The 27,926-nt window shown below is 63.9% G+C and overlaps 1 protein-coding gene and 1 long non-coding RNA gene across 2 annotated transcripts; both read right to left on the bottom strand.

Moving 5' to 3' along the window:
• Positions 1-721: 721 nt before the first annotated feature.
• Positions 722-2,709, bottom strand: LOC137461492 (uncharacterized). Its single transcript, XR_010993396.1, has 3 exons — positions 2,589-2,709; positions 1,929-2,033; positions 722-875 (listed from the first exon to the last, which is right to left on the bottom strand). It is a non-coding gene; the product is annotated as an uncharacterized lncRNA (long non-coding RNA).
• Positions 2,710-3,412: 703 nt separating this feature from the next.
• LOC137461490 (valine--tRNA ligase-like) lies at positions 3,413-25,720 on the bottom strand. The gene is given in 15 exon segments (XM_068171209.1): positions 3,413-3,480; positions 4,346-4,421; positions 5,369-5,475; positions 5,972-6,077; positions 7,283-7,402; positions 8,297-8,378; positions 9,498-9,662; positions 12,029-12,141; positions 12,143-12,157; positions 12,544-12,644; positions 13,772-13,856; positions 15,924-16,111; positions 16,805-16,937; positions 20,640-20,783; positions 25,363-25,720. Coding segments are annotated over 12 exon segments (1,158 nt in total). The 5' UTR covers positions 16,044-16,111; positions 16,805-16,937; positions 20,640-20,783; positions 25,363-25,720.
• Between the last annotated feature and the right edge of the window lie 2,206 nt (positions 25,721-27,926).

Genomic DNA, 27,926 nt, shown 5'->3' with positions numbered 1-27,926 from the left:
GAGCTCTATGGGGCAGATCTCTATGGGGCAGGGCTCTATGGGGCAGAGCTCCATGGGGCAGGGCTCTAGGGGGGCTGGGTGCTATGGGGCAGGGCTCCATGGGGCAGATCTCTATGGGGCAGGGCACTATGGGGCAGATCTCTATGGGGCAGGGTGCTATGGGGCAAGCCTGTGGGGCAGGGCTCTATGGGGCAGAGCTCTATGGGGCAGGGCTGTGTGGGGCAGGGCTCTATGGGGCAGGGCTGAGTGGGGCAGGGCTCTATGGGGCAGGGCTCTGTGGGGCAGGGGCACTGTGGGGCAGGGCACTGTGGGGACAGGTCTCTATGGGGCAGATCTCCATGGGGCAGGGCTCTATGGGGCAGGGCTGTGTGGGGGCAGGGCTCTATGGGGCAGGGGCTCCATGGGGGAGGGCTCCATGGGGCAGGTCTTTATGGAGCATGCCTCTATGGGGCAGGGCTGTGTGGGGCAGATTTCTATGGGGGCAGAGCTCTATGGGGCAGAGCTCTATGGGGCAGGGCTCTGTGGGGCAGGGCTCTGTGGGGCAGATCTCTATGGGGCAGAGCTCTATGGGGCAGAGCTCTACGGGGCAGGGCTCTTTGGGGCAGGGCTCTAGGGGGCTGGGCTCCATGGGGCAGGGCTGTATGGTGCAGGGCTCTATGGGGCAGAGCTCTATGGGGGCAGGGCGCTATGGGGCAGGCTCCGTGGGGCAGCCCCACCTGATGTTGTCCATCCAGGCGTCCCAGGTGCGGCCGTGGCTGGGGGGGTGCAGCCTCAGGTCCCCCCTGCGCACCGCGGCCGCCGCCCCCCGCGCCAGCCCCCCGCAGCGCAGGAACCACTGCGGCTTCAGCAGCGGCTCCACCACGTCCTTGGAGCGGCTGGGGACACCCACGGGGCGGGACAGAGCCACCAGTGACCCCCGGTGACCCACAAGTGAGCCCCGACCCATAGGTGACCCACAAGTCACCCCCAGCCCCCCCAGACCACTCCTGAGGCTCAAGCAAGTGGCTCCAGGACATCCATGGAGCACTTGGGGGGGGACCCACGGGGGTGAGGGCAGAGCCAGGAGTGACCCCCAGAGACCCCTGAGTGACCCCCAGTGACCCACAAGTGAGCCCCAGACCCATAGGTGACCCCCAAGTGACCCCCAGCCCCCCCTAGACCACTCCCGAGGCTCCAGTGGTGGCTCCAGGATGTCCTTGGAGCACCCGGGGGGGACCCACGGGGGTGGAGCAGTCCCATAAGTGACCCCCAGTGACCCATAAGTGAATCCCAGTGACCCCCAAGTGACCCCCTGTGACCCACAAGTGAGCCCTGGACCCATAGGTGACCCCCAAGTGAGCCCCAGCCCCCCCCCCCAGACCACTGCTGAGGCTCAAGCAGTGGCTCCAGGATGTCCTTGGAGCATCTGGAGGGGACCCACGGAGGTGGGGCAGAGGCCATAAGTGCCCCCAGCGACCCACAAGTGACCCCCAGAGACCCATAAGTGAATCCTAGTGACCCCCAAGTGACCCCCAGAGACCCCCAAGTGTCCCCCAGCGACCCACAAGTGACCCCCAGCCCCCCCCGACTACTGCTGAGGCTCAAGCAGTGGCTCCAGGACGTCCTTGGAGCACCTGTGGGGGACCCACAGGGGTGGGGCAGACCCACAAGTGACCCCCCAGAGACCCCCAAGGGACCCCCAGCGACCCTTAAGTGACTCCCAGTGACCCATAAGTGAGGCCTAGACCCATAAGTGGCCCCCAAGTGACCCCCAGAAACCCACAGCCACTCCCTAGGAGCCACAGCTCCTCCCCAAACCCCTCCCAACCCTCTCCCAGTCCTTCCCAACCTTCTCCCAGTCCCTTCCCAACCCTCTCCCAGCCCTCTCCAGTCCCTCCCAGTCCCTCCCAACCCTCTCCCAGTCCCTCCCTGTGCCCCCCAGTGCCCACCTGCACACTGGCACCACCCATTGGGTTCTCTGTCACCCCCCTGAAGAGTCCTCTCTGCTTCAGCTCCTCCAGCAGCTTCCTCCTGGCCTCAAACCTGGGCATGCCCTGGGGGAGGGGCAACTGGGAGTCACCTCCCCTCCCAGTATAAACCAGTAACCCCCCTCCCCAGCATGCCAACACTGGCCCCCAGTCCCTCCCATCCCCTCCTAGTCCCCTCCCAGTTCCCTCCCAGTCCTCTCCCAATCCCTCCCAGTCCCTCCCAGTCAGTCCCAATCCCCTCCCAGTCCCTCCCAATCCTCTCCCAGTCAGTCCAATGCCCTCCCAGTCCCTCCTAATCCCCTCCCAATCCCCTCCTAGTCCCCTCCCAGTCCTCTCCCAGTTCCCTCTCAATCCCTTCCCAGTCCTCTCCCAGTCCCTCCCAGTCAGTCCCAATGCCCTCCCAGTCCCTCCCAGTCCCTCCCAGTCAGGTCCTAATGCCCTCCCAGTCCCTCCCAGTCCCCTCCTAGTCCCCTCCTAGTTCCCTCCCAGTCCCTCTCAATCCTCTCCCAGTCCTCTCCCAGTCCCTTCCAATCCTCCCAGTCCTTTCTCAGTCCCCTCCCAGTCCCTCTCTATCCATTCCCAGTCCCTCCCAATCCCTCCCCAGTGCCTCCCAGTGCCCACCAGGTATGGGGGGGGGCACGTTGACCATGTTGCCATCCTCGCTGATGACGCTCAGCATGGCCAGCTGGTGGCGCTGCCCCACCTCGAAGTCCGTGGGGTCATGGGCAGGAGTGATCTTGACAGCACCTGCCCCACAGGCGACCCCCAGTGACCCCACAGGGACCCCCAGAGAGCCAAAGGGGCCCAGAGGAACACGTAGGGACCTACAGGGAGCTATAGGGAGCCATAGGGACCATAGAGACCCATAGGGAGCCATAGGGACCCATAGGGAACCATAGGAGCCATAGGGACCCATAGGGATCTATAGGGACCCATAGCAGCCATAGAGATACACAGGGACCTATAGTGAGCCACAGAGACCCACAGGGACCCACAAGGACTCATTGGAGACATAGAGAGTCATAGAGAGCCATAGGGACCCACAAGGACCCAAAGGGACCCATGGGACCCATATGGAACCCTAGGGAGCCATAGAGACCCATTGGAGCCATAGGGACTCATAGGGAGCCATAGGGATGTATAGGAGCCATAGGGAGCCATAGGAGCCATTGGGATCTATAGGAAGCCATAGAAGCCATAGGGAACCATAGGGAGCTACAGAGAGTCAGAGAGAGCCACAGGGACTCATAAGGAACCATATGGAACTATAGGGAGCCATAGGGGAGCTATAGAGAGCCAAAGGAACCCATAGGAGCCATAGGGAACCATAGGGATCTATAGGGAGCCATAGGGAGCTATAGAGAGCCATAGGGACCCATAGGAGCCATAGGTACCCATAGGGAACCATAAAAGATCTATACGGAGCCATAGAAAGCTATAGAGAGCTATAGGTACCCATAGGAGCCATAGGGACCCATAGGGAACCATAGGGAGCCATAGGAGCCATAGGGAGCTATAGAGAGTCAGAGAGAGCCACAGGGATTCATAAGGAACCACAGCAACTCATAGGGAACCATAGGGAGCCATAGGAGCCATAGAGACCTATAAGAAGCCATAGGGACCTATAGAGAGTCATAGAGAGTCATTGGCACCCATAAGGAACCATAGGAGCCACAAGGACCCATAGGGATCTATAGGGAGGCCATAGGGAACCATAGAGAGCCATAGAGAGTCATAGAGAGTCATAGGGACCCATAGGAAACCATAGGGAACCAGAAGAATCTATAGCAAGCCACAGAAAGCTATAGAGAGTCATAGACGGTCAGTGAGACCCATAGGGAACCATCGGAGCCACAAGAACTCATAGGGATCTATAGGGAGCCATAGGAGCCATAGGGAGCCATAGGGACCCACAGCAGCCATAGAGACCATAGGGAGCGATAGGCACTCATTGGAGTCATCGAGAATCATAGAGACCCATAGGAGCCATTGGGACCCGTAGGGGTCTACAGGGAGCCATAGGGTCCCATAGGAACCATAGGGACCCATAGGGAGCCATAGAGACCTATTGCAGCCATAGGGACCCATAGGACCCATAGGAGTCATAGAGAGCCATAGGGAGCCATAGAGACCCATAGGAACCATAGGGACTATAGGGAGCCATAGGGAGCCATAAAGACCCATTGGAGCCATAGAGAGGCCATAGGAACCACAGGGGCCCATAGGGAGCCATAGAGACCCCATTGGAGCCATAGGAGTCATAGGGATCTATAGGGAGCCATAGGGGAGCCATAGAGACCCATTGGAATCATAGGAGTCATAGGGAGTCATAGGGAGCCATAGGGATCTATAGGGAGCCACAGGGAGCCATTGAGAACCATTGGAGCCATAGGGAGCCATAGGAATCACAGGGGCCCATAGGGAGCCATAGAGGCCCACAGGAGCCCTAGGGATCTATAGGGAGCCATAGGGAGCCACAGAGACCCACAGGAGCCCTAGGGATCTATAGGGAGCCATAGGGAGCCATAGAGACCCATAGGAACCATAGGAACCATAGGAGCCATAGGGAGCCCTAGGGATCTATAGGGAGCCATAGGGAGCCATAGAGACCCACAGGAGCCCTAGGGGATCTATAGGGAGGCCATAGGGAGCCATAGAGACCCACAGGAGCCCTAGGGATCTATAGGGAGCCATAGGGAGCCATAGAGACCCACAGGAGCCCTAGGGATCTCTAGGGAGCTGTATGGAGCCGGGGGAGGCAGAGCTGCTCCCTAGCGCCCCCCAGTGCCTCACGCGGTGCCAAACTCGGGGTCCACGAAGTCGTCGTGCAGCACCGGGGAGGCTGCGGCCTGTGATTGGATGCCTCACGCTCCCGCCCCACGCAGGTGGCTGGATGACCGGGGAGGGGGCGGGGCCGTGAGGTCACAGCGAAGCCATGCCCCGCCCCCCATCCCGACCACACCCAAACCGCCCCCTCCCAGCTCCCATTCGCCACCGGCGCTGCAAACACCAAGCCCCACCCCCCTCCGGCCACGCCCACACGTGAAATAGATCACGCCCCTTCCAGCCACACCCCTGCTGGCCACACCCACTCTAGCCAAGCCCTTGTCAAGCACACCCACTACCTACCCCCCTCCCCCCAGTAGCACCTCCCTCTTCTAGGGCAAACCACAGAGCCCCACCCCCCCACCGGAAGTAGACCCCGCCCCTTCCGGCCACACCTGCACTGACCACACCCACCCAACCACACCCCCCTCAGCATCCTCCACCCCCAACCCCCCTTCACACCCCCATCAGAGCAAACCCCAAGCCCCACCCCCACCCCCACCCTTTCTGAGCGCATCCCTGCCAGACAGACCCCGCCCCCCCTCTGGCCACAACCCCCTCCAGGCCCCGCCCACCTGGTACCGGGGGGGGTCCTGGGGGTGCACAGCCACGGCCACGTCCCCCAGCATCGTCTCCAGCCGGGTGGTGGCCACCACCAGCTCCTGCTCCTCCCCCTCCGCTGGGGGTGGGGGCCAGAAGGGGGCGGGGCCAGGATTGGAGAGGAGGAGGAAGAGGGGAAGGGGCGGAGTCAGTGACCACTCCCCTCCCAAGCTCAGCCATTGGGAGGTGAGGCTGAGGCAGGCTCCCCCCCAGCCCCTCCCAGCCCCACCCAACCCCCTTCACAGCCCCACCCAGTCCCCTCCCAAGCCCCTCCCAGCCCCTCCCACCCCTACCCAACCCCCCTTCAGCCCCACCCAATCCCCTCCCTGCCCCTCCCAGCCCCACCCAACCCCCTTCACAGCCCCACCCAGTCCCTCCCAAGCCCCTCCCAGCCCCTCCTAGCCCCACCCAACCCCCTCCCATTCCCACCCAGTCCCTCCCAGTCCCCTCCCAGCCCCACCCACCCCTACCCAACCCCCTCCCAGCCCCACCCAATCCCTCCCTGCCCCTCCCAGCCCCACCCAATCCCCTCCCAGCCCCACCCAATCCCCTCCCAGCCCCTCCCAGTCCCCACCCTGCTCCCTCCAGGGGGTACGCAAAGGCCACCAGCACCCCGAACTCCACCGGCTCCTGGTACCCAGGGACCTTCAGCAGGGTCCTGCCCTCCAGCTCCTTCTTCTCCACCTGGGGCGGGGCACAGACCCACAAGTGACCCCCAGCGACCCACAAGTGACCCCCAGTGACCCACAAGTGACCCCCAGCCCCAGAGCTGCCCCCCAGCCCTGCCCACACCTCGATGTCGGAGATGACAGACTGCAGGGCACAGCTCCAGTGCCCCCAGCCCCCACAACTGCTCCCCAGCCCCATAACCACCCTGCCCAGCCCCATAGCTGCCCCCATACCTGTCCCCCAGCTGCTACCTAATCCTATTGCTGCCCCACAGCTACTCCCCAGCCCCACAGCTGCCCCAAAGCTGCTCCCCAGCCCTATAACCACCCTCCCCAGCCCCATAGCTGCCCCACAGCTACTCCCCAGCCCCATAGCTACCCCAGATCTGCCCCACAGCTGTTCCACAGCCTCACAGCCACCCTCCCCAGCCCCATAGCTACCCCATGGCTGCCCCACAGATGCTCCCCAGCCCTATAACCATCCTCCCCAGCCCCAGAGCTGCCCCACAGCTCTCCAGCCCCACAGCTATCCCATAGCTCATAGCTGCCCCACAGCTGCTCCCCAGCCCTATAACCATCCTCCCCAGCCCCACAGCTGCCCCATAGCTTCTCCCCAGCCCCATAGCTACCCCATGGCTGCCCCACAGCTGCTCCCCAGCCCTATAACCACCCTCCCCAGCCCCAGAGCTGCCCCACAGCTACTTCCCAGCCCCATAGCTACCCCAAAGTTGCTCCACAGCCCCATAACCACCCTCTCCAGCCACATAGCTACCCCATAGCTGCCCTACAGCTTCTTCCCAGCCCTATAACCATCCTCCCCAGCCCCAGAGCTGCCCCACAGCTCCTCTCCAGCCCCATAGCTACCCCATAGCTGCCCTATAGCTGCTCCACAGCCTCACAGTCACCCTCCTCAGCCCCATAGCTACCCCATAGCTGCCCCACAGCTGCTCCCCAGCCCTATAACCATCCTCCCCAGCCCCATAGCTGCCCCACAGCTCCTCCCCAGCCTCATAGCTGCCCCACAGCTGCTCCCCAGCCCTATAACCATCCTCCCCAGCCCCATAGCTGCCCCACAGCTCCTCCCCAGCCTCATAGCTGCCCCACAGCTTCTTCCCAGCCCTATAACCACCCTCCCCAGCCCCATAGCTGCCCCACAGCTGCTCCACAGCCTCACAGCCACCCTCCCCAGCCCCCCAGGTGCCCCCCAGGCCTGCCCCACACCTCGATGTCGGAGATGGCAGACTGCAGGGCACAGCTCCAGTGCACCAGGCGCAGGCTGCGGTAGATCAGCCCTGCCTCATGCAGCCGCACGAAGGCCTCGGCCACGGCGCGGGACATGGCCTGGGGAGGGGGCGCTCAGCGCGGGGCGGGGACCCCAGACCCATGGGGGCACCCCAGACCCACAGACAGACCCCCAGACAGACCCCCAGACAGACCCCCTCACACCCATGGAGAGAGCCCAAACCCAGACAGAGACCCCTCCAGACCCCCACAGACCCATAGAGGGACCCCAGACCCTTGGGGACCCTGAACCAAATGGGATCCCAGTCCCACAGAGACCCTCCCAGACCCATAGAGGGACCCCAGACCCAGAAAGAGACCCCTCCAGACCCCCACAGACCCATAGAGGGCCCCCAGATCCATAGAGAGACCCCTCCAGACCCTCCCAGACCCATAAAGAGACCCCAGACCCAGAGAGAGACCTCTCCAGACCCCCACAGACCCCTGAGACCCTGGACCAAATGAGACCCCTGTCCCACAGAGACCCCCCCAGACCCATAGAGGGGTCCCAGACCCATAGAGAGACTCTCCCAGACCCATGGAAGGACCCCAGACCCCCAGAGAGACCCTCCCCCAGCCCCACCAGGGACCCCAGACCCATAGAGAGACCCTCCCCCAGCCCCACCAGGAACCCCAGACCCATAGAGAGACCCTCCCCTGACCCACCAGGGACCCCAGACCCATAGAGAGACCCTCCCCCAGACCCACCAGGGACCCCAGACCCATAGAGAGACCCTCCCCCACACCCACCAGGGACCCCAGACCCATAGAGAGACCCTCCCCCAGCCCCACCAGGGACCCCAGACCCATAGAGAGACCCTCCCCCAGCCCCACCAGGGACCCCAGCCCCAAAGATTCTCACTCTGGCCCCACAGATCTTGCCTCAGGCCCCCTCCCAGCCCCACACCTGCCCCCCCCCAGCCCCTCCCCAAGCCCCCCACCCTCTGCCCTCACCGGGTCCATGGTGAACTGAGCTCTGCTCCAGTCCAGGGAAGCTCCCAAGCGCTTCAGCTGCTCATAGATTCGATCTCCCTTCCTGGGGGGCACAGCCAAGGGGCAGCTGTGGGGCTGGGGGGCAGCTCTGGGGCAGCTCTGGGGCTGGGGGAGGGTCCCTTTGGGGCTCCAGCCCCAGCCCAGCACCACCCTGAGGTGCCCAGAGGTGTCCCAGGGGTGGCTGTGGAGCACTCAGGGGGCACTTGGGGGGCACCTATGGGGCAGCCATGGGGCTGGAGGGCACTTAGGGGGGAGCCATGGGGCTGAGCAGCATCTATGGGGCTGGGGGAGTCCCTTTGGGGTCCCTCTGGGGCTCCAGACCCAGCCCAGCCCTGCCCTGAGGTGCCCCAGGGGTGGCTGGGGGGAATTCAAGAGGCACTTGGGGGGCACTTATGGGGCAGCCATGGGGGCTGGGGGGCACTTACGGGGTAGCCATGGGGCTGAGGAGCATCTATGGGGCTGGGGGAGTCCCTTTGGGGTCCCTCTGGGGCTCCAGCCTCAGCCCAGCACCACCCTGAGGTGCCCAGCACTACCCCAGGGGCAGTATGGGGGTGGCTGCAGGGCACTTATGGGGCACTTGGGGGGGACTTATGGAGCAGCTATGGGGCTGGGGGGCACTTAGGGGGCAGCCATGGGGCTGAGGAGCCTCTGTGGGGCTGGGGGAGACCCTTTGGGGTCCTTTGGGGCTCCAGCCTCAGCCCAGCCCTGCCCTGAGGTTCCCCAGGGGTGGCTGGGGGGCATTCAAGAGGCACTTGGGGGGCACTTAGGGGGCAGCCATGGGGCTGAGGAGCCTCTGTGGGGCTGGGGTAGTCCCTTTGGGGTCCCTTTGGGGCTCCAGCCCCAGCCCAGCACTATCCTGAGGTGCCCAGCAGTGCCCCAGGGGCAGTATGAGAGTGGCTGCAGGGCACTTATGGGGCACTTGGGGGGCACTTATGGAGCAGCTATGGGGCTGGGGGGGCACTTATGGGGCAGCCAGGGGGCTGAGGAGCCTCTGTGGGGCTGGGGGATACCCTTTGGGGTCCCTCTGAGGCTCCAGCCCCAGCTCAGCACCACTCTGAGGTGCCCTGCAGTGCCCCGGGGTGGCCGGGGGGCACTCGGGGGGCACTCAGGGGGGCACTCGGGGGGCACTTGGGGGGCAGCGGTGGGGCTGGGGGGCACTCACTCCTCCTTCCAGCGCCAGACCTCCTGCAGGAAGCCATCCCTGCCCAGCTGGTGCCTGCTGAGGCCTCGCTGCCTCCACAGCTGCTTCTCCACCACCACCTGGGTGGCGATGCCAGCGTGGTCGCAGCCTGGCACCCACAGCGTCAGCAGCCCGCGCATCCGCTGCCTGGGGGCGTGAGGGAGGGGAGGTGAGGGGCTGAGAGGGGGGCAGAGGGGGGAGATGTGGGGCTGGGAGGGGACAGAGGGGGGAGATGTGGGGCTGGGAGGGGGGTAGGAGGTGCTATGGGGGCACAGAGGGGGGCAGAGAGGGGAGATGTGGGGCTGGGAGGGGGCAGAGGGGAGAGATGTGGAGCTGGGAGGGGGGTAGGAGGTGCTATGGGGGCACAGAGGGGGGCAGAGAGGGGAGATGTGGGGCTGGGAGGGGGCAGAGGGGAGAGATGTGGAGCTGGGAGGGGGGTAGGAGGTGCTATGGGGGCACAGAGCGGGGCTGGCAGGGGAGATGTGGGGCTGGGAGGGGGCAGAGGGGGGAGATGTGGAGCTGGGAGGGGGGCAGGAGGGGCTATGGGGGCACAGATCGGGGCTGGCAGGGGAGATGTGGGGCTGGGAGGGGGGTAGGAGGGGCTAGGGGGCACAGAGTGGGGGTGACAGGGGAGATGTGGGGCTGGGAGGGGCGTAGGAGGGGCTAGGGGGCACAGAGCGGGGCTGGCAGGGGAGATGTGGGGCTGGGGAGGGTTAGGGGAAGCTGGAAGGAGTTGGGAGGGGGTACAGAGGAGAGATGCAGGGCCAGGGGGGCACTTGGGGGTGGGGGGAAGGGGCTGGGAGGGGCTTAGGAGGTGTTAGGGGGGCACAGAGTGGGGCTGGGGGGTGCTGGAGGGGGCAGAGGGGGGAGATGTGGGGCTGGGGGAAGGATGGGGGGAAAAGGGGGCGGGCTGAGGGGCAGCTGGGAGGGGTCTCTGGCTCCTATGACTCTATATGGGTCCCTATGGGCTCATATGGGTCCCTACGGGCTCCTATGGCTCCCATGGGTCCCTATGGGCTCCTATGGGTCTCTATAGGTCTCTATGGCTGACTATGGCTCCTATGAGCCCCTATTGGTCTCTATGGCTCCTATGGCTCCCTATGGGCTCCTATGGGTGACTATTGGTCCCTATGGCTGACTATGGGTTCCTATGGCCTCCTATGGGTCTCTATAGGTCTCTATAGGTCTCTATGGCTCCTATGAGCCCCCATTGGTTTCTATGGCTCCTATGATTCTATATGGGTCTCTACAGGCTCATATGGGTCCCTATGGGCTCATATGGCTCCCATGGGTCTCTATGGGCTCCTATGGGTCTCTATAGGTCGCTATGGCGGACTACGGCTCCTATGAGCCCCTATTGGTCTCTATGGCTCCTATGGCTCCCTATGGGCTCCTATAGGTTCCTATGGCTCCCTATAAGCTCCTATGGGTCTCTCTAGGTCACCATGGCTGACTATGGCTCCTATGGGCTACTATGGCTCTCTGTGGCTCTCATAGGCTACTATGGCTCCTTATGGCTCCTATGGGCCACTAAGGGTCCCTGTAGTTCCTATGGGTCTCTACAGGTCACTACAGCTCCCATAGCTCCCTATGGGTCTCTATGGCTCCTATGACTGCCTATAGGTCTCTATGACTCCCTATGGCTCCTCTCGGCCACTATGGCTCCCTATGGCTCCTATGGGTCTCTATGGCTCCTATGAGTTCCTGTAGGTCTCTATGGCTCCCTATAGCTCCCATGGGCCACTATAGGTCCCTATGGCTCCTATAGGGCACTATGGCTCCCTGTGGCTTTTATGGGTTACTATGGGTCCCTATGGCTCCTATGAGTCCCTATAGGTCTCTATGGTTCCCTATGGCTCCTAGGGGCCACTATGGGTCTCTATAGGTCACTACAGCTCCCACAGCTCCCTATGGGTCCCTATGGCTCCTATGAGTTCCTGTAGATTTCTATGGCTCCCTATGGCTTCTATGGGCCACTACAGGTCCCTATGGCTCCTATGGGCCACCATGGCTCCCTATGGCTCCTATGGGTCTCTAGATCGCTACAGCTCCCACAGCTCTCTATGGCTCCCTATGGCTCCTATGGGCCACTATAGGTCCCTTTGGCTCCTATGGGCCACTATGGCTCCCTGTAGCTCTTATGGGGTACTATGGGTCCCTATAGCTCCTATAAGTCCCTATAGGTCTCTGTGGTTCCCTATGGCTCCTATGGGCCACTATGGCTCCCTGTAGTTCTTATGGGGTACTATGGGTCCCTATAGCTCCTATAAGTCCCTATAGATCTCTATGGGTCCCTATGGCACCTATGGGCCACTATAGGTCCCTATGGCTCCTATGAGCCACTATGGGTCTCTATGGCTCCTATGGGTCTCTATAGGTCACTACAGCTCTCATAGCTCCCTATGGTTTCCTATGTGTCGCTATAGGTCTCTATGGCTCCCTATGGCTTCTATGGGCCACTATGGGTCCCTATGGCTCCTAGGAGTCGCTGTGGGTCGCCGTGGGGCACTCACCAGCGGGTCAGGGCATCCTGGAGGGCAGCAGTCAGGGCATGGCCCAGGTGCAGCACCCCTGTGACGTTGGGGGGGGGCAGGCAGAGCACGAAGACCCCCTGGGGGGGGGGGCGGCGACAGGCTGGGCCTCTGGGGGTGGGGAGAGGGGAGGGGGGGAGGGGGCTTGCAGCAGCCTCCTGCCAGCTCCACCCCCCCCCAATCAGCTTCCTCTTCCCAGCCCAGCCCCCTCCCTCCCTCCTGACTCCCAACCCACCCCCTCAGGGCACCAGGACCCCTCCCCATGGAGACCCCCCCTTGCACGAGGGCCTTGCACCAGGACCCCCTTTGGACCCCCCCCCCCTTGCACCAGGGCTCATCCCCCCCCCCCCCCCCCCCCAAATCCCCCTCTGGGGCCCTTCCCTTCCTCACTCCTTCCCCCCGGGACCCCCCAGCCCCCCTCCCAGCCCCCTCCCCTTGTTCCCCAGGGCCCTCCCACCCCCCCTAACCCCCCCTGGCCCCCCCCCCAGGACCCTCACCCCATATTCAGGCCGGAAGAAGCCTTCCTTCTCCCACCACTGGTACCAGGCAGCCTCCACGTACTGAGGGCTGTAGGACTCGGGCAGGGGCACCGAGACGTCTGGGGGGCACAGGGGGGCACTTGGGGGGCAGCAGGGGGGCTGGGAGCAGGACTTGGGGGGCTGGGGAGGCACGTGGGGGGCCAAGGGACTCATTATGGGGCAGGGGGGCAGGTGTGGGTCCTGCTATGGGGCAGGGATGTGGCTATGGGGCAGGGGTGCAGGTGCGGGTCCTGCTATGGAGCAGAACTGTGGCTATGGGGCAGGCCTATGGGTATGGGGCAGAGGACAGGTGTGGGCCCTACTATGGGGCAGGGGGCAGGTGTGGGTCCTGCTATGGGGCAGGACTGTGCTATGGGGCAGGGAGCAAGTGTGGGTCCTGCTATGGGGTAGGGCTGTGGCTATGGGGCAGGGGGCAGGTGTGGGTCCTTCTATGGGGCAGGGCTGTGCTATGGGGCAGGGGGCAGGTGTGCGTCATGCTATGGGGCAGGGCTCTGGCTATGGGGCAGGGAGCAAGTGTGGGTCCTGCTATGGGGCAGGGGGCAGGTGTGGGTTCTGCTATGGGGCAGGGCTGTGGCTATGGGGCAGGGGACAGGTGTGGGTCCTGCTATGGGGCAGGGCTGTGGCTATGGGGCAGGGGACAGGTGTGGGTCCTGCTATGGGGCAGGGCTGTGGCTATGGGGCAGGGGGGCAGGTGTGGATCCTGCTATGGGGCAGGGCTGTGGCTATGGGGCAGGGGACAGGTGTGGGTCCTGCTATGGGGCAGGGCTGTGGCTATGGGGCAGGGGACAGGTGTGGGTCCTGCTATGGGGCAGGGCTCTGCTATGGGGCAGGAGAGCAGGTGTGGGTCATGCTATGGGGCAGGGCTGTGGCTATGGGGCAGGGGGGCAGGTGTGGGTCCTGCTATGGGGCAGGGCTGTGGCTATGGGGCAGGGGGGCAGGTGTGGGTCATGCTATGGGGCAGGGCTCTGCTATGGGGCAGGAGAGCAGGTGTGGGTCATGCTATGGGGCAGGGCTGTGGCTATGGGGCAGGGGGCAGGTGTGGGCCCCGCTATGGGGCAGGGCTGTGCTATGGGGCAGGGGGCAGGTGTGGGCCCCACTATGGGGCAGGGCTGTGGCTATGGGGCAGGGGGCAGGTGTGGGCCCCGCTATGGGGCAGGGCTGTGCTATGGGGCAGCCTCCCCCTCACCTTTCTTCTCCCCAGGGGCTGTTGGCTGCTGGTAGGAGATGACTCCAGGCTGCGCTCGCTCCCGGCGGGGGGCTCGGACCCGAGCCTGGGGGCAGCCCCACAGCGACCCATAAGTGACCCACAGCGACCCATAGAGACCCACAGCAACCCATAAATGACCCACAGAGACCCATAAGTGATCCCCAGTGACTCATAAGTGACCCACAGCAACCCATAGACCCATAAGTGACCCACAGCGACCCACAAGTGACCCATAAGTGATCTGCAGTGACCCATAAGTGACCCAGAGACCCATAAGTGCCTCACAAAGACCCATAAGTGACCCCCAGTGACCCATAAGTGACCCACAGCAACCCATAGAGACCCACAAGTGACCCACAGACCCATAAATGACCCACAAGTGACCCCCAGTGACCTATAGAAACCCATAAGTGACCCATAGGAACCCATAGAGACCCCTAAGTGACCCACAGAGACTCATAAGTGACCCACAGCGACCCATAGAGACCCCTAAGTGACCCACAGTGACCCATAAGTGACCCATAGAGACCCATAAGTAACCCACAGTGACTCATAAGTGACCTACAGCAACCCATAAGTGACCCACAGCAACCCATAGAGACCCACAGCAACCCACAGAGACCCATAAATGACCCACAAGTGACCCCCAGTGACCCATAAGTGACCCCCAGTGACCCATAAGTGACCCACAGCAACCCAGAGACCCATGTGACCCACAGTGACCCATAAGTGACCCAGAGCAACCCAGAGACCCATAAATGACCCATAGAGACCCATAAGTGACCCACAGTGACCCATAAGTGACCCACAAGTGACCCCCAGTGACCTATAAGTGACCCCCAGTGACCCACAAGTGACCTATAGAGACCCATAAGTGACCCACAAGTGATCCATAAGTGACCCACAGCAACCCATAGAGACCCATGTGACCCCCAGTGACCCCCAGAGACCCCTAAGTGACCCCCACTGACCCATAAGTGACCCATAGAGACCCACAAGTGACCCACAGTGACCCATAAGTGACCCACAACAACCCATAGAGACCCATAAGTGACCCCCAGTGATCCATAAGTGACCCAGAGACCAATAAGTGACCCACAGTGACCCATAAGTGACCCACAGCAACCCAGAGACCCCTAAGTGACCTCCAGTGACCCATAAAGACCCATAAGTGACCCAAAAGTGACCCATACCCATAAGTGACCCCCTGTGACCCCCGGTGACCCCTAAGTGACCCACAGAGACCCATAAGTGACCCCCAGTGACCCATAAGTGACCCATAGAGACCCATAAATGACCCACAAGTGACCCCCAGTGACCCATAAGTAACCCACAGCAACCCATAGAGACCCACAAGTGACCCACAGACCCATAAATGACCCACAAGTGACCCCCAGTGACCCATAGAAACCCATAAGTGACCCATAGGAACCCACAGAGACCCCTAAGTGACCCACAGAGACTCATAAGTGACCCACAGCGACCCATAGAGACCCCTAAGTGACCCACAGTGACCCATAAGTGACCCACAGCGACCCATAGAGACCGCTAAGTGACCCACAGTGACCCATAAGTGACCCATAAATAACCCACAGCAACCCATAGAGACCCCTAAGTGACCCCCAGCGACCCATAAGTGACCCACAGAGACCCATACGGACCCATAAGTGACCCACAGCGACCCATAAGTGACCCCCAGTGACCCATTAGTGACCCATAGAGACCCATAAATGACCCACAAGTGACCCCCAGTGACCCATAAGTGACCCCCAGTGACCCATAAGTGACCCACAGTGACCCATAAGTAACCCACAGAGACCCACAAGTGACACACAGTGACCCACAGCAACCCATAGACAGCCATAAGTCACCCCCAGTGACCCACAAGTGGCCCCCAGTGACCCACAGCAACCCATAACCGACCCATAAGTGACCCCCAGCTGCTCCCTACCCTCCCCCACACCCCAGCCCCTGCCCCATAGCGCCCCCCCAGCCCCCCTTAACCACCCCCCCAGCTCCCCACAATGACCCCCAAGCAACCCAGGGCTGCCCCATAGGGGCCTCCAAGTGTGCCCTGGCTGCCCCACATCCCTGCCCCACATCCCTGCCCCACATCCCTGCCCCACATCACCTCCTCCTGCTTCTTCTTCTCCTGCTTCTGCTGGAACCTCTCCAACTTCTCTTTCTTCTTGGCCTCCTTCTTGAGCTGGGCAGGGGTCTTGGCCTGCCCCACAGCAGCCTCCTGCCCCATAGCAGCCTCCTGCCCCACAGCAGGGCTCTGCCCCACAGCAGGGCTCTGCCCCACAGGTGCCAGCTCCACTTGGGAGGGGGGAAGGAGAGCAAACAACATCAGGCTCCTGCCCCACACAGCCCAGCCCCACACACCCCTGCCCCACACCCTCCACTCCCAGCCCCACACATCCTCCACTTCCAACCCCACTCCTAGCCCCACACCTCCAGCCCCACCCCCCCTCCCAGCCCCACACCTCCAGCCCCACACCCCCCATTCCCAGCCCCACACATCCTCCACTTCCAACCCCACTCCTCCAGCCCCACACCTCCCCCTTCCAGCCCCATACCTCCAGCCCCAACCCCCTCACTCCCAGCCCCACACCTCCAGCCCCACACCTCCCCCTTCCAGCCCCACCCTCCCCTTGCAGCCCCACACCTCCAGCCCCCCACATCCTCCACTTCCAACCCCCCCTTCCAGCCCCACACCTCCAGCCCCACACCTCCAGCCCCACACCTCCAGCCCCACACCTCCCACTCCCAGCCCCCCACATCCCCCACTTCCAACTCCCCCTTCCAGCCCCACACCTCCAGCCCCACCCTCCCCTTGCAGCCCCACACCTCCAGCCCCCCACATCCCCCACTTCCTACCCCCCTTCCAGCCCCACACCTCCCCCTTCCAGCCCCACACCTCCAGCCCCACACCTCCCCCTTCCAGCCCCACACCTCCAGCCCCACACCTCCCACTCCCAGCGCCCCCCCCCCCCCCCCCCAGGGGCTCACCCTGTGGGGCAGGCTGCTGCTCCCCACACAGCTGCGGCTCCCCCAGCACAGCTCTGACCTGGGGCTGGGCCAGGCAGAGGCAGAACCACTTCAGCAGCCTGGGGAAGGGGCTGCGGGCGGCAGGGCCCAGGAGCTGGGGGGCACAGAGAGGGCTCAGGGGGGAGCAAGGGGGGGCCCCAAGGGGTCTGCAGAGGTCCCTATGACTCCCTAGAGGTCTATAAAGCACTTTAGAGATCTCTATGGGTCCTTGGGGCTCCCTATGGGTCCCTAGGAATCCTTATGGGGCTGGGAGAGGGCTGGGAGGGGGCCCGGGGGGGGCTGGGATGGGGGCAGGGGGGGCTGGGAGGGGGCACAGGGGGAGATGTGGGGTTGGGGGGGGGGCTGGGGGGAAAGGGAGGGGATGGGGAGGGAGATGGAAGGGGTCCCTGTGGCTTCCTATGGGTCCCGTGGGTCCCTATGGCTCCCTATGGGTCTCTACGGGTCCATATAGGTCCCTATGGCTCCTATGGCTCCCTATGGCTCCTATGGCTCCTATGGGCTCCTATGGCTCCTATGGCTCCCTATGGCTCCTATGGCTCCTATGGGCTCCTATGGCTCCTATGGCTCCTATGGCTCCTATGGTTTCCTATGGCTCCCTATGGCTCTCTATGGCTCTCTATGGCTCCTATGGCTCCCTATGGGTCGCTATGGCTCCTATGGGTCCCTATGGGTCCCTATGGCTCCTATGGGTCCCTATGGCTCTCTGTGTCCCCTATGGCTCCCTATGGCTCCTATGGGTCCCTATGGCTCCTATGGTGCCTATGGCTCCTATGGCTCCCTATGGCTCCCTATGGCTCCTATGGCTCCTATGGCTCCCTATGGCTCCCTATGGCTCCTATGGCTCCTATGGCTCTCTATGGCTCCTATGGCTCCTATGGCTCCCTATGGCTCCCTATGGCTCTCTATGGCTCCTATGGCTCCCTATGGCTCCCTATGGCTCTCTATGAGTCCCTATGGCTCCCTATGGCTCCCTATGGCTCCTATGGCTCCCTATGGCTCCTATGGCTCCTATGGCTCCCTATGGCTCCTATGGCTCCTATGGCTCCCTATGGCTCCCTATGGCTCCTATGGCTCCTATGGCTCCCTATGGCTCCTATGGTTCCTATGGCTCCCTATGGCTCCTATGGCTCCTATGGCTCCCTATGGCTCCCTATGGCTCCTATGGCTCCTATGGCTCCCTATGGCTCCTATGGTTCCTATGGCTCCCTATGGCTCCTATGGTTCCTATGGCTCCCTATGGCTCCTATGGCTCCTATGGCTCCCTATGGCTCCCTATGGCTCCTATGGCTCCTATGGCTCCCTATGGCTCCCTATGGCTCCCTATGGCTCCTATGGCTCCTATGGCTCCCTATGGCTCCTATGGCTCCTATGGGCTCCTATGGCTCCTATGGCTCCTATGGCTCCTATGGTTTCCTATGGCTCCCTATGGCTCTCTATGGCTCTCTATGGCTCCTATGGCTCCCTATGGGTCGCTATGGCTCCTATGGGTCCCTATGGGTCCCTATGGCTCCTATGGGTCCCTATGGCTCTCTGTGTCCCCTATGGCTCCCTATGGCTCCTATGGGTCCCTATGGCTCCTATGGTGCCTATGGCTCCTATGGCTCCCTATGGCTCCCTATGGCTCCTATGGCTCCTATGGCTCCCTATGGCTCCCTATGGCTCCTATGGCTCCTATGGCTCTCTATGGCTCCTATGGCTCCTATGGCTCCCTATGGCTCCCTATGGCTCTCTATGGCTCCTATGGCTCCCTATGGCTCCCTATGGCTCTCTATGAGTCCCTATGGCTCCCTATGGCTCCCTATGGCTCCTATGGCTCCCTATGGCTCCTATGGCTCCTATGGCTCCCTATGGCTCCTATGGCTCCTATGGCTCCCTATGGCTCCCTATGGCTCCTATGGCTCCTATGGCTCCCTATGGCTCCTATGGCTCCTATGGGCTCCTATGGCTCCTATGGCTCCTATGGCTCCTATGGTTTCCTATGGCTCCCTATGGCTCTCTATGGCTCTCTATGGCTCCTATGGCTCCCTATGGGTCGCTATGGCTCCTATGGGTCCCTATGGGTCCCTATGGCTCCTATGGGTCCCTATGGCTCTCTGTGTCCCCTATGGCTCCCTATGGCTCCTATGGGTCCCTATGGCTCCTATGGTGCCTATGGCTCCTATGGCTCCCTATGGCTCCCTATGGCTCCTATGGCTCCTATGGCTCCCTATGGCTCCCTATGGCTCCTATGGCTCCTATGGCTCTCTATGGCTCCTATGGCTCCTATGGCTCCCTATGGCTCCCTATGGCTCTCTATGGCTCCTATGGCTCCCTATGGCTCCCTATGGCTCTCTATGAGTCCCTATGGCTCCCTATGGCTCCCTATGGCTCCTATGGCTCCCTATGGCTCCTATGGCTCCTATGGCTCCCTATGGCTCCTATGGCTCCTATGGCTCCCTATGGCTCCCTATGGCTCCTATGGCTCCTATGGCTCCCTATGGCTCCTATGGTTCCTATGGCTCCCTATGGCTCCTATGGCTCCTATGGCTCCCTATGGCTCCCTATGGCTCCTATGGCTCCTATGGCTCCCTATGGCTCCTATGGTTCCTATGGCTCCCTATGGCTCCTATGGTTCCTATGGCTCCCTATGGCTCCTATGGCTCCTATGGCTCCCTATGGCTCCCTATGGCTCCTATGGCTCCTATGGCTCCCTATGGCTCCCTATGGCTCCCTATGGCTCCTATGGCTCCTATGGCTCCCTATGGCTCCTATGGCTCCTATGGGCTCCTATGGCTCCTATGGCTCCTATGGCTCCTATGGTTTCCTATGGCTCCCTATGGCTCTCTATGGCTCTCTATGGCTCCTATGGCTCCCTATGGGTCGCTATGGCTCCTATGGGTCCCTATGGGTCCCTATGGCTCCTATGGGTCCCTATGGCTCTCTGTGTCCCCTATGGCTCCCTATGGCTCCTATGGGTCCCTATGGCTCCTATGGTGCCTATGGCTCCTATGGCTCCCTATGGCTCCCTATGGCTCCTATGGCTCCTATGGCTCCCTATGGCTCCCTATGGCTCCTATGGCTCCTATGGCTCTCTATGGCTCCTATGGCTCCTATGGCTCCCTATGGCTCCCTATGGCTCTCTATGGCTCCTATGGCTCCCTATGGCTCCCTATGGCTCTCTATGAGTCCCTATGGCTCCCTATGGCTCCCTATGGCTCCTATGGCTCCTATGGCTCCCTATGGCTCCTATGGCTCCTATGGCTCCCTATGGCTCCCTATGGCTCCTATGGCTCCTATGGCTCCCTATGGCTCCTATGGTTCCTATGGCTCCCTATGGCTCCTATGGCTCCTATGGCTCCCTATGGCTCCCTATGGCTCCTATGGCTCCTATGGCTCCCTATGGCTCCCTATGGCTCCTATGGCTCCCTATGGCTCCCTATGGCTCCCTATGGCTCCTATGGCTCCTATGGCTCCCTATGGCTCCCTATGGCTCTCTATGGCTCCTATGGCTCCCTATGGCTCCCTATGGCTCTCTATGAGTCCCTATGGCTCCCTATGGCTCCCTATGGCTCCTATGGCTCCCTATGGCTCCTATGGCTCCTATGGCTCCCTATGGCTCCCTATGGCTCCTATGGCTCCTATGGCTCCTATGGCTCCCTATGGCTCCCTATGGCTCCCTATGGCTCCTATGGCTCCCTATGGCTCCCTATGGGTCCCTATGGCTCCTATGGCTCTCTATGGCTCCCTATGGCTCCTATGGTTCCTATGGGTCCCTATGGCTCTCTATGGGTCCTATGGGTCCCTGTGGGTCGCTCACCTGGCAGAAGGGCCCCAGCAGGGCACAGGTCAGGGTGAGGTCTGCCAGGCTCAGGCTGCTGCCCACCAGGAAGCTGCTGCCCCCCAAGTGAGCCTCCAGGGCCCCCAGCGCCCGCAGCAGCTCCTGCCCTGCACGGCGCCGGGCCTGGATCCACAGAATCCATGGGGCAGGGTTGGGGGCAGCCCCACAGAGCCCCAACCCTGCCCCACAGAGCCCCAGGGAACCCAAACCCTGCCCCACAGAGCCCCAACCCTGCCCCACAGAGCCCCAGGGAACCCAAACCCTGCCCCATAGAGCCCCAACCCTGCCCCACAGAACCCCAGGGACCCCAAAACCTGCCCCACAGAGCCCCAACCCTGCCCCACAGAGCCCCAGGGAACCCAAACCCTGCCCCACAGAGCCCCAACCCTGCCCCACAGAGCCCCAGGGACCCCAATCCCTGCCCCACAGAGCCCCAACCCTGCCCCACAGAGCCCCAGGGACCCCAAACCCTGCCTCACAGAGCCCCAACCCTGCCCCACAGAGCCCCAGGGACCCCAAATCCTGACCCACAGAGCCCCAGGGACCCCAAACCCTGCCCCACAGACCCCAAATCCTGCCCCACAGAGCCCCAACCCTGCCCCACAGAGCCCCAGGGAACCCAAACGCTGCCCCACAGAGCCCCAACCCTGCCCCACAGAGCCCCAGGGACCCCAATCCCTGCCCCACAGAGCCCCAACCCTGCCCCACAGAGCCCCAGGGACTCCAAACCCTGCCCCACAGAGCCCCAACCCTGCCCCACAGAGCCCCAGGGACCCCATACCCTGCCCCACAGAGCCCAAACCCTGCCCCATAGAGCCCCAACCCTACCCCACAGAGCCCCAGGGACCCCAAACCCTGCCCCACAGAGCCCCAATCCTGCCCCACAGAGCCCCAGGGACCCCAATCCCTGCCCCACAGAGCCCCAACCCTGCCCCACAGAGCCCCAGGGACCCCAATCCCTGCCCCACAGAGCCCCAACCCTGCCCCACAGAGCCCCAGGGACCGCAATCCCTGCCCCACAGAGCCCCAACCCTGCCCCACAGAGCCCCAGGGACCCCAAGACCTGCCCCACAGAGCCCCAACCCTGCCCCACAGAGCCCCAGGGAACCCAAACACTGCCCCACAGAGCCCCAACCCTGCCCCACAGAGCCCCAGGGACCCCAAACTCTGCCCCACAGACCCCAATCCCTGCCCCACAGAGCCCCAATCCTGCCCCACAGAGCCCCAGGGAACCCAATCCCTGCCCCATAGAGCCCCAACCCTGCCCCACAGAGCCCCAGGGACCCCAAACCCCTGCCCAACAGAGCCCCAACCCTGCCCCACAGAGCCCCAGGGAACCCAAACCCTGCCCCACAGAGCCCCAACCCTGCCCCACAGAGCCCTAGGGACCCCAATCCCTGCCCCAAAGACCCCAAACTTTGCCCCACAGAGCCCCAGGGACCCCAAACCCTGCCCCACAGAGCCCCAACCCTGCCCCACAGAGCCCCAGGGACCCCAATCCCTGCCCCACAGAGCCCCAACCCCTGCCCCAAAGAGCCCCAGGGACCCCAATCCCTGCCCCACAGAGCCCCAATCCTGCCCCCCAGAGCCCCAGGGAACCCAAACCCTGCCCCAAAGACCCCAAACTCTGCCCCAGAGAGCCCTAGGGACCCCAATCCCTGCCCCACAGAGCCCCAATCCTGCCCCACAGAGCCCCAGGGAACCCAATCCCTGCCCCAAAGACCCCAAACTCTGCCCCACAGAGCCCTAGGGACCCCCAATCCCTGCCCCACAGAGCCCCAAACCTGCCCCACAGAGCCCCAGGGACCCCAATCCCTGCCCCACAGAGCCCCAACCCTGCCCCACAGAGCCCCAGGGACCCCAATCCCTGCCCCACAGAGCCCCAACCCTGCCCCACAGAGCCCCAGGGACCCCAATCCCTGCCCCACAGAGCCCCCAACCCTGCCCCACAGAGCCCCAGGGACCCCAAGACCTGCCCCACAGAGCCCCAACCCTGCCCCACAGAGCCCCAGGGAACCCAAACCCTGCCCCACAGAGCCCCAACCCTGCCCCACAGAGCCCCAGGGACCCCAAACTCTGCCCCACAGACCCCCAAACCCTGCCCCACAGAGCCCCAACCCTGCCCCACAGAGCTCCAGGACCCCAAACCCTGCCCCATAGAGCCCCAACCCTGCCCCACAGAGCCCCAGGGACCCCAATCCCTGCCCCACAGAGCCCCAACCCTGCCCCACAGAGCCCCAGGGAACCCAAACCCTGCCCCACAGAGCCCCAACCCTGCCCCACAGAGCTCCAGGGACCCCAAACCCTGCCCCATAGAGCCCCAACCCTGCCCCACAGAGCCCCAGGGACCCCAATCCCTGCCCCACAGAAGCCCCAACCCTGCCCCACAGAGCCCCAGGGACCCAAATCCCTGCCCCACAGAGCCCCAACCCTGCCCCACAGAGCCCCAGGGACCCCAAACCCTGCCCCACAGAGCCCAGGGACCCCATACCCTGCCCCACAGAGCCCAAACCCTGCCCCATAGAGCCCCAACCCTACCCCACAGAGCCCCAGGGACCCCAAACCCTGCCCCACAGAGCCCCAATCCTGCCCCACAGAGCCCCAGGGACCCCAATCCCTGCCCCACAGAGCCCCAACCCTGCCCCACAGAGCCCCAGGGACCCCAATCCCTGCCCCACAGAGCCCCAACCCTGCCCCACAGAGCCCAGGGACCGCAATCCCTGCCCCACAGAGCCCCAACCCTGCCCCACAGAGCCCCAGGGACCCCAAGACCTGCCCCACAGAGCCCCAACCCTGCCCCACAGAGCCCCAGGGAACCCAAACACTGCCCCACAGAGCCCCAACCCTGCCCACAGAGCCCCAGGGACCCCAAACTCTGCCCCACAGACCCCAATCCCTGCCCCACAGAGCCCCAATCCTGCCCCACAGAGCCCCAGGGAACCCAATCCCTGCCCCATAGAGCCCCAACCCTGCCCCACAGAGCCCCAGGGACCCCAAAACCCTGCCCAACAGAGCCCCAACCCTGCCCCACAGAGCCCCAGGGGAACCCAAACCCTGCCCCACAGAGCCCCAACCCTGCCCCACAGAGCCCTAGGGACCCCAATCCCTGCCCCAAAGACCCCAAACTTTGCCCCACAGAGCCCCCAGGGACCCCAAACCCTGCCCCACAGAGCCCCAACCCCTGCCCCACAGAGCCCCAGGGACCCCAATCCCTGCCCCACAGAGCCCCAACCCTGCCCCAAAGAGCCCCAGGGACCCCAATCCCTGCCCACAGAGCCCCAATCCTGCCCCCCAGAGCCCCAGGGAACCCAAACCCTGCCCCAAAGACCCCAAACTCTGCCCCAGAGAGCCCTAGGGACCCCAATCCCTGCCCCACAGAGCCCCAATCCTGCCCCACAGAGCCCCAGGGAACCCAATCCCTGCCCCAAAGACCCCAAACTCTGCCCCACAGAGCCCTAGGGACCCCAATCCCTGCCCCACAGAGCCCCAAACCTGCCCCACAGAGCCCCAGGGACCCCAATCCCTGCCCCACAGAGCCCCAACCCTGCCCCACAGAGCCCCAGGGACCCCAATCCCTGCCCCACAGAGCCCCAACCCTGCCCCACAGAGCCCCAGGGACCCCAATCCCTGCCCCACAGAGCCCCAACCCTGCCCCACAGAGCCCCAGGGACCCCAAGACCTGCCCCACAGAGCCCCAACCCTGCCCCACAGAGCCCCAGGGAACCCAAACCCTGCCCCACAGAGCCCCAAACCCTGCCCCACAGAGCCCCAGGGACCCCAAACTCTGCCCCACAGACCCCAAACCCTGCCCCACAGAGCCCCAACCCTGCCCCACAGAGCTCCAGGGACCCCAAACCCTGCCCCATAGAGCCCCAACCCTGCCCACAGAGCCCCAGGGACCCCAATCCCTGCCCCACAGAGCCCCAACCCTGCCCCACAGAGCCCCAGGGAACCCAAACCCCTGCCCCACAGAGCCCCAAACCCTGCCCCACAGAGCTCCAGGGGACCCCAAACCCTGCCCCATAGAGCCCCAACCCTGCCCCACAGAGCCCCAGGGACCCCAATCCCTGCCCCCACAGAGCCCCAACCCTGCCCCACAGAGCCCCAGGGACCCAAATCCCTGCCCCACAGAGCCCCAACCCTGCCCCACAGAGCCCCAGGGACCCCAAACCCTGCCCCACAGAGCCCCAGGGACCCCAAACCCTGCCCCATAGAGCCCCCAACCCTGCTCCAGAGAGCCCCAGGGACCCCAATCCCTGCCCCACAGAGCCCCAACCCTGCCCCACAGAGCCCCAGGGAACCCAAACCCTGCCCCACAGGAGCCCCAGGGAACCCAAACCCTGCCCCACAGAGCCCCAACCCTGCCCCACAGAGCCCCAACACTGCCCCACAGAGCCCCAGGGACCCCAAACCCTGCCCCACAGAGCCCCCCCAAGGGTCCCTCCCTCCCTCCCCTGCCCCCCCCCAAATCCCCCCTCCCCGACCCACAAACCCCTTTCACAGACACTCCCCTCAGCCCCTTTCCCCCCAGGACCCCCCCCCCAGCCCCCTCCCAGCCCCACATTTCCCCCCTTACCACCCCCCCAAAGCCTCCTCTAGGACTCCCCCCCCCCCCCCCGGGGGGCCATATTTTCCCCCTCAAGTCCTCCCCCCTCTCCCCCCATCACCCCTTCCACCCCTCCCCCGCCCCCCTTTGGCTCACCTGGGGGTCCCCCCCCCATGGCAATGGCAGCTGCTGGCCCCAGCTCAGCCTCCCCAAAGGCCACCCACTGCTGCACCAGGGCGGCCCGGGGGGGGCTGCCCCCCCCCAGCAGCTCGGGGGGGCTCAGGAAGTAGGCAATGGGGCCAGGGCCCCGCAGCAGCACACCCCCCCGGGGGTCAGCAGGGCAGGGAAGGGGGGGGCCGGGGGCCAGCTCCCCTCCCCGGGGGGGGGGCTGGGGGGGGTGGGGGGGGAGGGGGCAGCCCCCACGTGGACGATCTGGGGGGGGCTGGGGGCTGTAGGAGGCTGCCAGCAGGACCCTGAGGCTGGGGGCAGTCGTGGGGGGGAGGGGGCATGGAAAAGGAGGGGGGGGGCTTGAGGTGGGGGAGGGGTCATGGCTGGGGGGGGGGGAGAGAAAGAGAGACAAAAAGAAAGGGGGGGGGTCAGCAAGTGGGGGGGGTGGAAGTGGGGGGGCTGGGGGGGTAATTAGGGGGGCTGGGGGCAAATGGGGGGACTGAAGGGTAATTGAGGGGGTCTGGGGGGGGAATTGGGGGGTCGGGGGGGGGAATTGGAGGGCCTGGGGGGGGTAATTGGGGGGTCGGGAGGGGCAATGGGGGGGACTGAGGGGGAATTGGGGGGGTCCAGGGGGGCAACTGGGGGGTCGGAGGGAGGAATTGGAGGGCCTGGGGGGCAACTAAGGGGTCGGGGGGGGGGCAATAGGGGGGGGTGGAGGGGAATTGGGGGGGGTCTGGGGGGGTAATGGGGGAGACTGAGGGGTAATTGGGGGGGTTTGGGGGGGCAATAGGGGGGTCAGTGGGGAGTTGGGGGGGCTGGGGGGGGCAATTGGGGAGTCGTGGGGGGGCAATTAGGGGGTCTGGGGGGGGTAACTGGGACACACCACCCCCCCCCCAGGGGTGTAATTGGGGGGCAGTTAAGGTGGGGGGGGCGCTGGGGGGGGCACTGGGGGGCAGGCCTCAGGTGCTGTGGGGCTGAACTGGTGGCACTGGGAGCCCTCAGGGGTTGCTGGGAGCAACTGGGGGGCACTGGGGGGGTACTGGGGGGCACTGGGAGGCTACCTGGGGGGTACTGGGGGCACTGGGGGGCTCTGGGAAGCTACTGGAGGGCACTGGGAGGCTACTGGGAGGCTACTGGTGGGCGCTGGTGGGTACTGGGGGGCACTGGGAGGCTACTAGGAGGCTACTTGGGGGGCACTGGGAAGCCACTGGTAGGGCTCCTGGGGGGCACTGGGAGGCTACTGGAGGCTACTGGGGGGCACTGAGGGACACTGGGAGGCTACTGGAGGCTACTGGGGGGCACTGGGGAACTCCTAGGGGGCACTGGGAGGCTACTGGGGGACACTGGGGAGCACTGGGAGGCTACTGGGAGGCTACTGAGGGGCACTGGGAAGCAGTAGGAGACTACTAGGGAGCACTAGGAGGGTACTGGGGGGCACTGGGGGGCACTGGGGGGCTACTGGAGGGTACTGGGAGACACTAGGAAGCAGTAGGAGGCTACTGGGGAGCACTGGGAAGCCACTGGGGGACCCCCTGGGGGGCTCTGGGAAGCTACTGGGGGGCACTAGGAGGCTACTGGGAGGCTACTGGGGGGCACTGGGGGTTACTTGGGGGGCACTGGGAGGCTACTGGGGGGCACTGAGAGGGTACTGGGGGGCTACTGGGAAGCAGTGGAAGGCTACTGGAGGCTACTGGGGACACTAAAGGGCACTGGGAGGCTACTGGAGGCTACTGAGGGGCACTGGGAAGCAGTGGTAGGCTACTGGGGGGCTACTGGGGGGCTACTGGGCGGCACTGGGAGGCTACTGGGGGGCACTGGGAAGCACTGGGAAGCAGTGATAGGCTACTGGGGGGCTACTGGGGGGCACTAGGAGGCTACTGGAGGCTACTGGGGGGTACTGGGGGGCACTGGGAAGCCACTGGGGGACCCCTGAGGGGCTCTGGGAAGCTACTGGGAGTCTCGGGGGGGCACTGGGAGGGTACTGGAGGCTACTGGGGGACACTGGGAAGCAGTAGGAGGCTACTAGGGAGCCCTAGATGGCTACTGGGGGGCACTGAGGGGCACTGGAAGGCTACTGGAGGGTACTGGGGGGACACTGGGAAGCAGTAGGAGGCTACTAGGGAGCACTGGGAAGCCACTGCGGGACCCCTGGGGGGCTCTGGGAAGCTACTGGAGGGCACTGGGAGGCTACTGGGAGGCACTGGGAGGCTACTGGTGGGCGCTGGTGGGTACTGGGGTCACTGGGAGGCTATTAGGGAGGCTACTTGGGGGGCACTGGGAAGCTCCTGGGGGGCACTGGGAAGCCACTGGTGGAGCTCCTGGGGGGCACTGGGGGTTACTTGTGGGGGCTCCTGGGGGGCACTGGGAGGCTCCTGGGGGGCACTGAGAGGGTACTGGGGGGCTACTGGGAAGCAGTGGAAGGCTACTGGAGGCTACTGGGGACACTAAAGGGCACTGGGAGGCTACTTGGGGTCCCTGTGGGGCTGAGCTGGGGGCAGTGGGAGCCCTGCTGGGGGTCTCTGCTGAAGCCCCCAGGGGTTGCTAGGAGCAAC

Source organism: Melanerpes formicivorus, unplaced genomic scaffold (genome assembly GCF_026170545.1).
Source record: "Melanerpes formicivorus ecotype bairdi unplaced genomic scaffold, bMelFor1.0.p_v2 SCAF_2389, whole genome shotgun sequence".
NCBI lineage: Eukaryota > Metazoa > Chordata > Aves > Piciformes > Picidae > Melanerpes > Melanerpes formicivorus.
The sequence above is the reverse complement of the archived record's forward strand: the minus strand, read 5'-3'. Positions and strand labels throughout refer to the sequence as shown.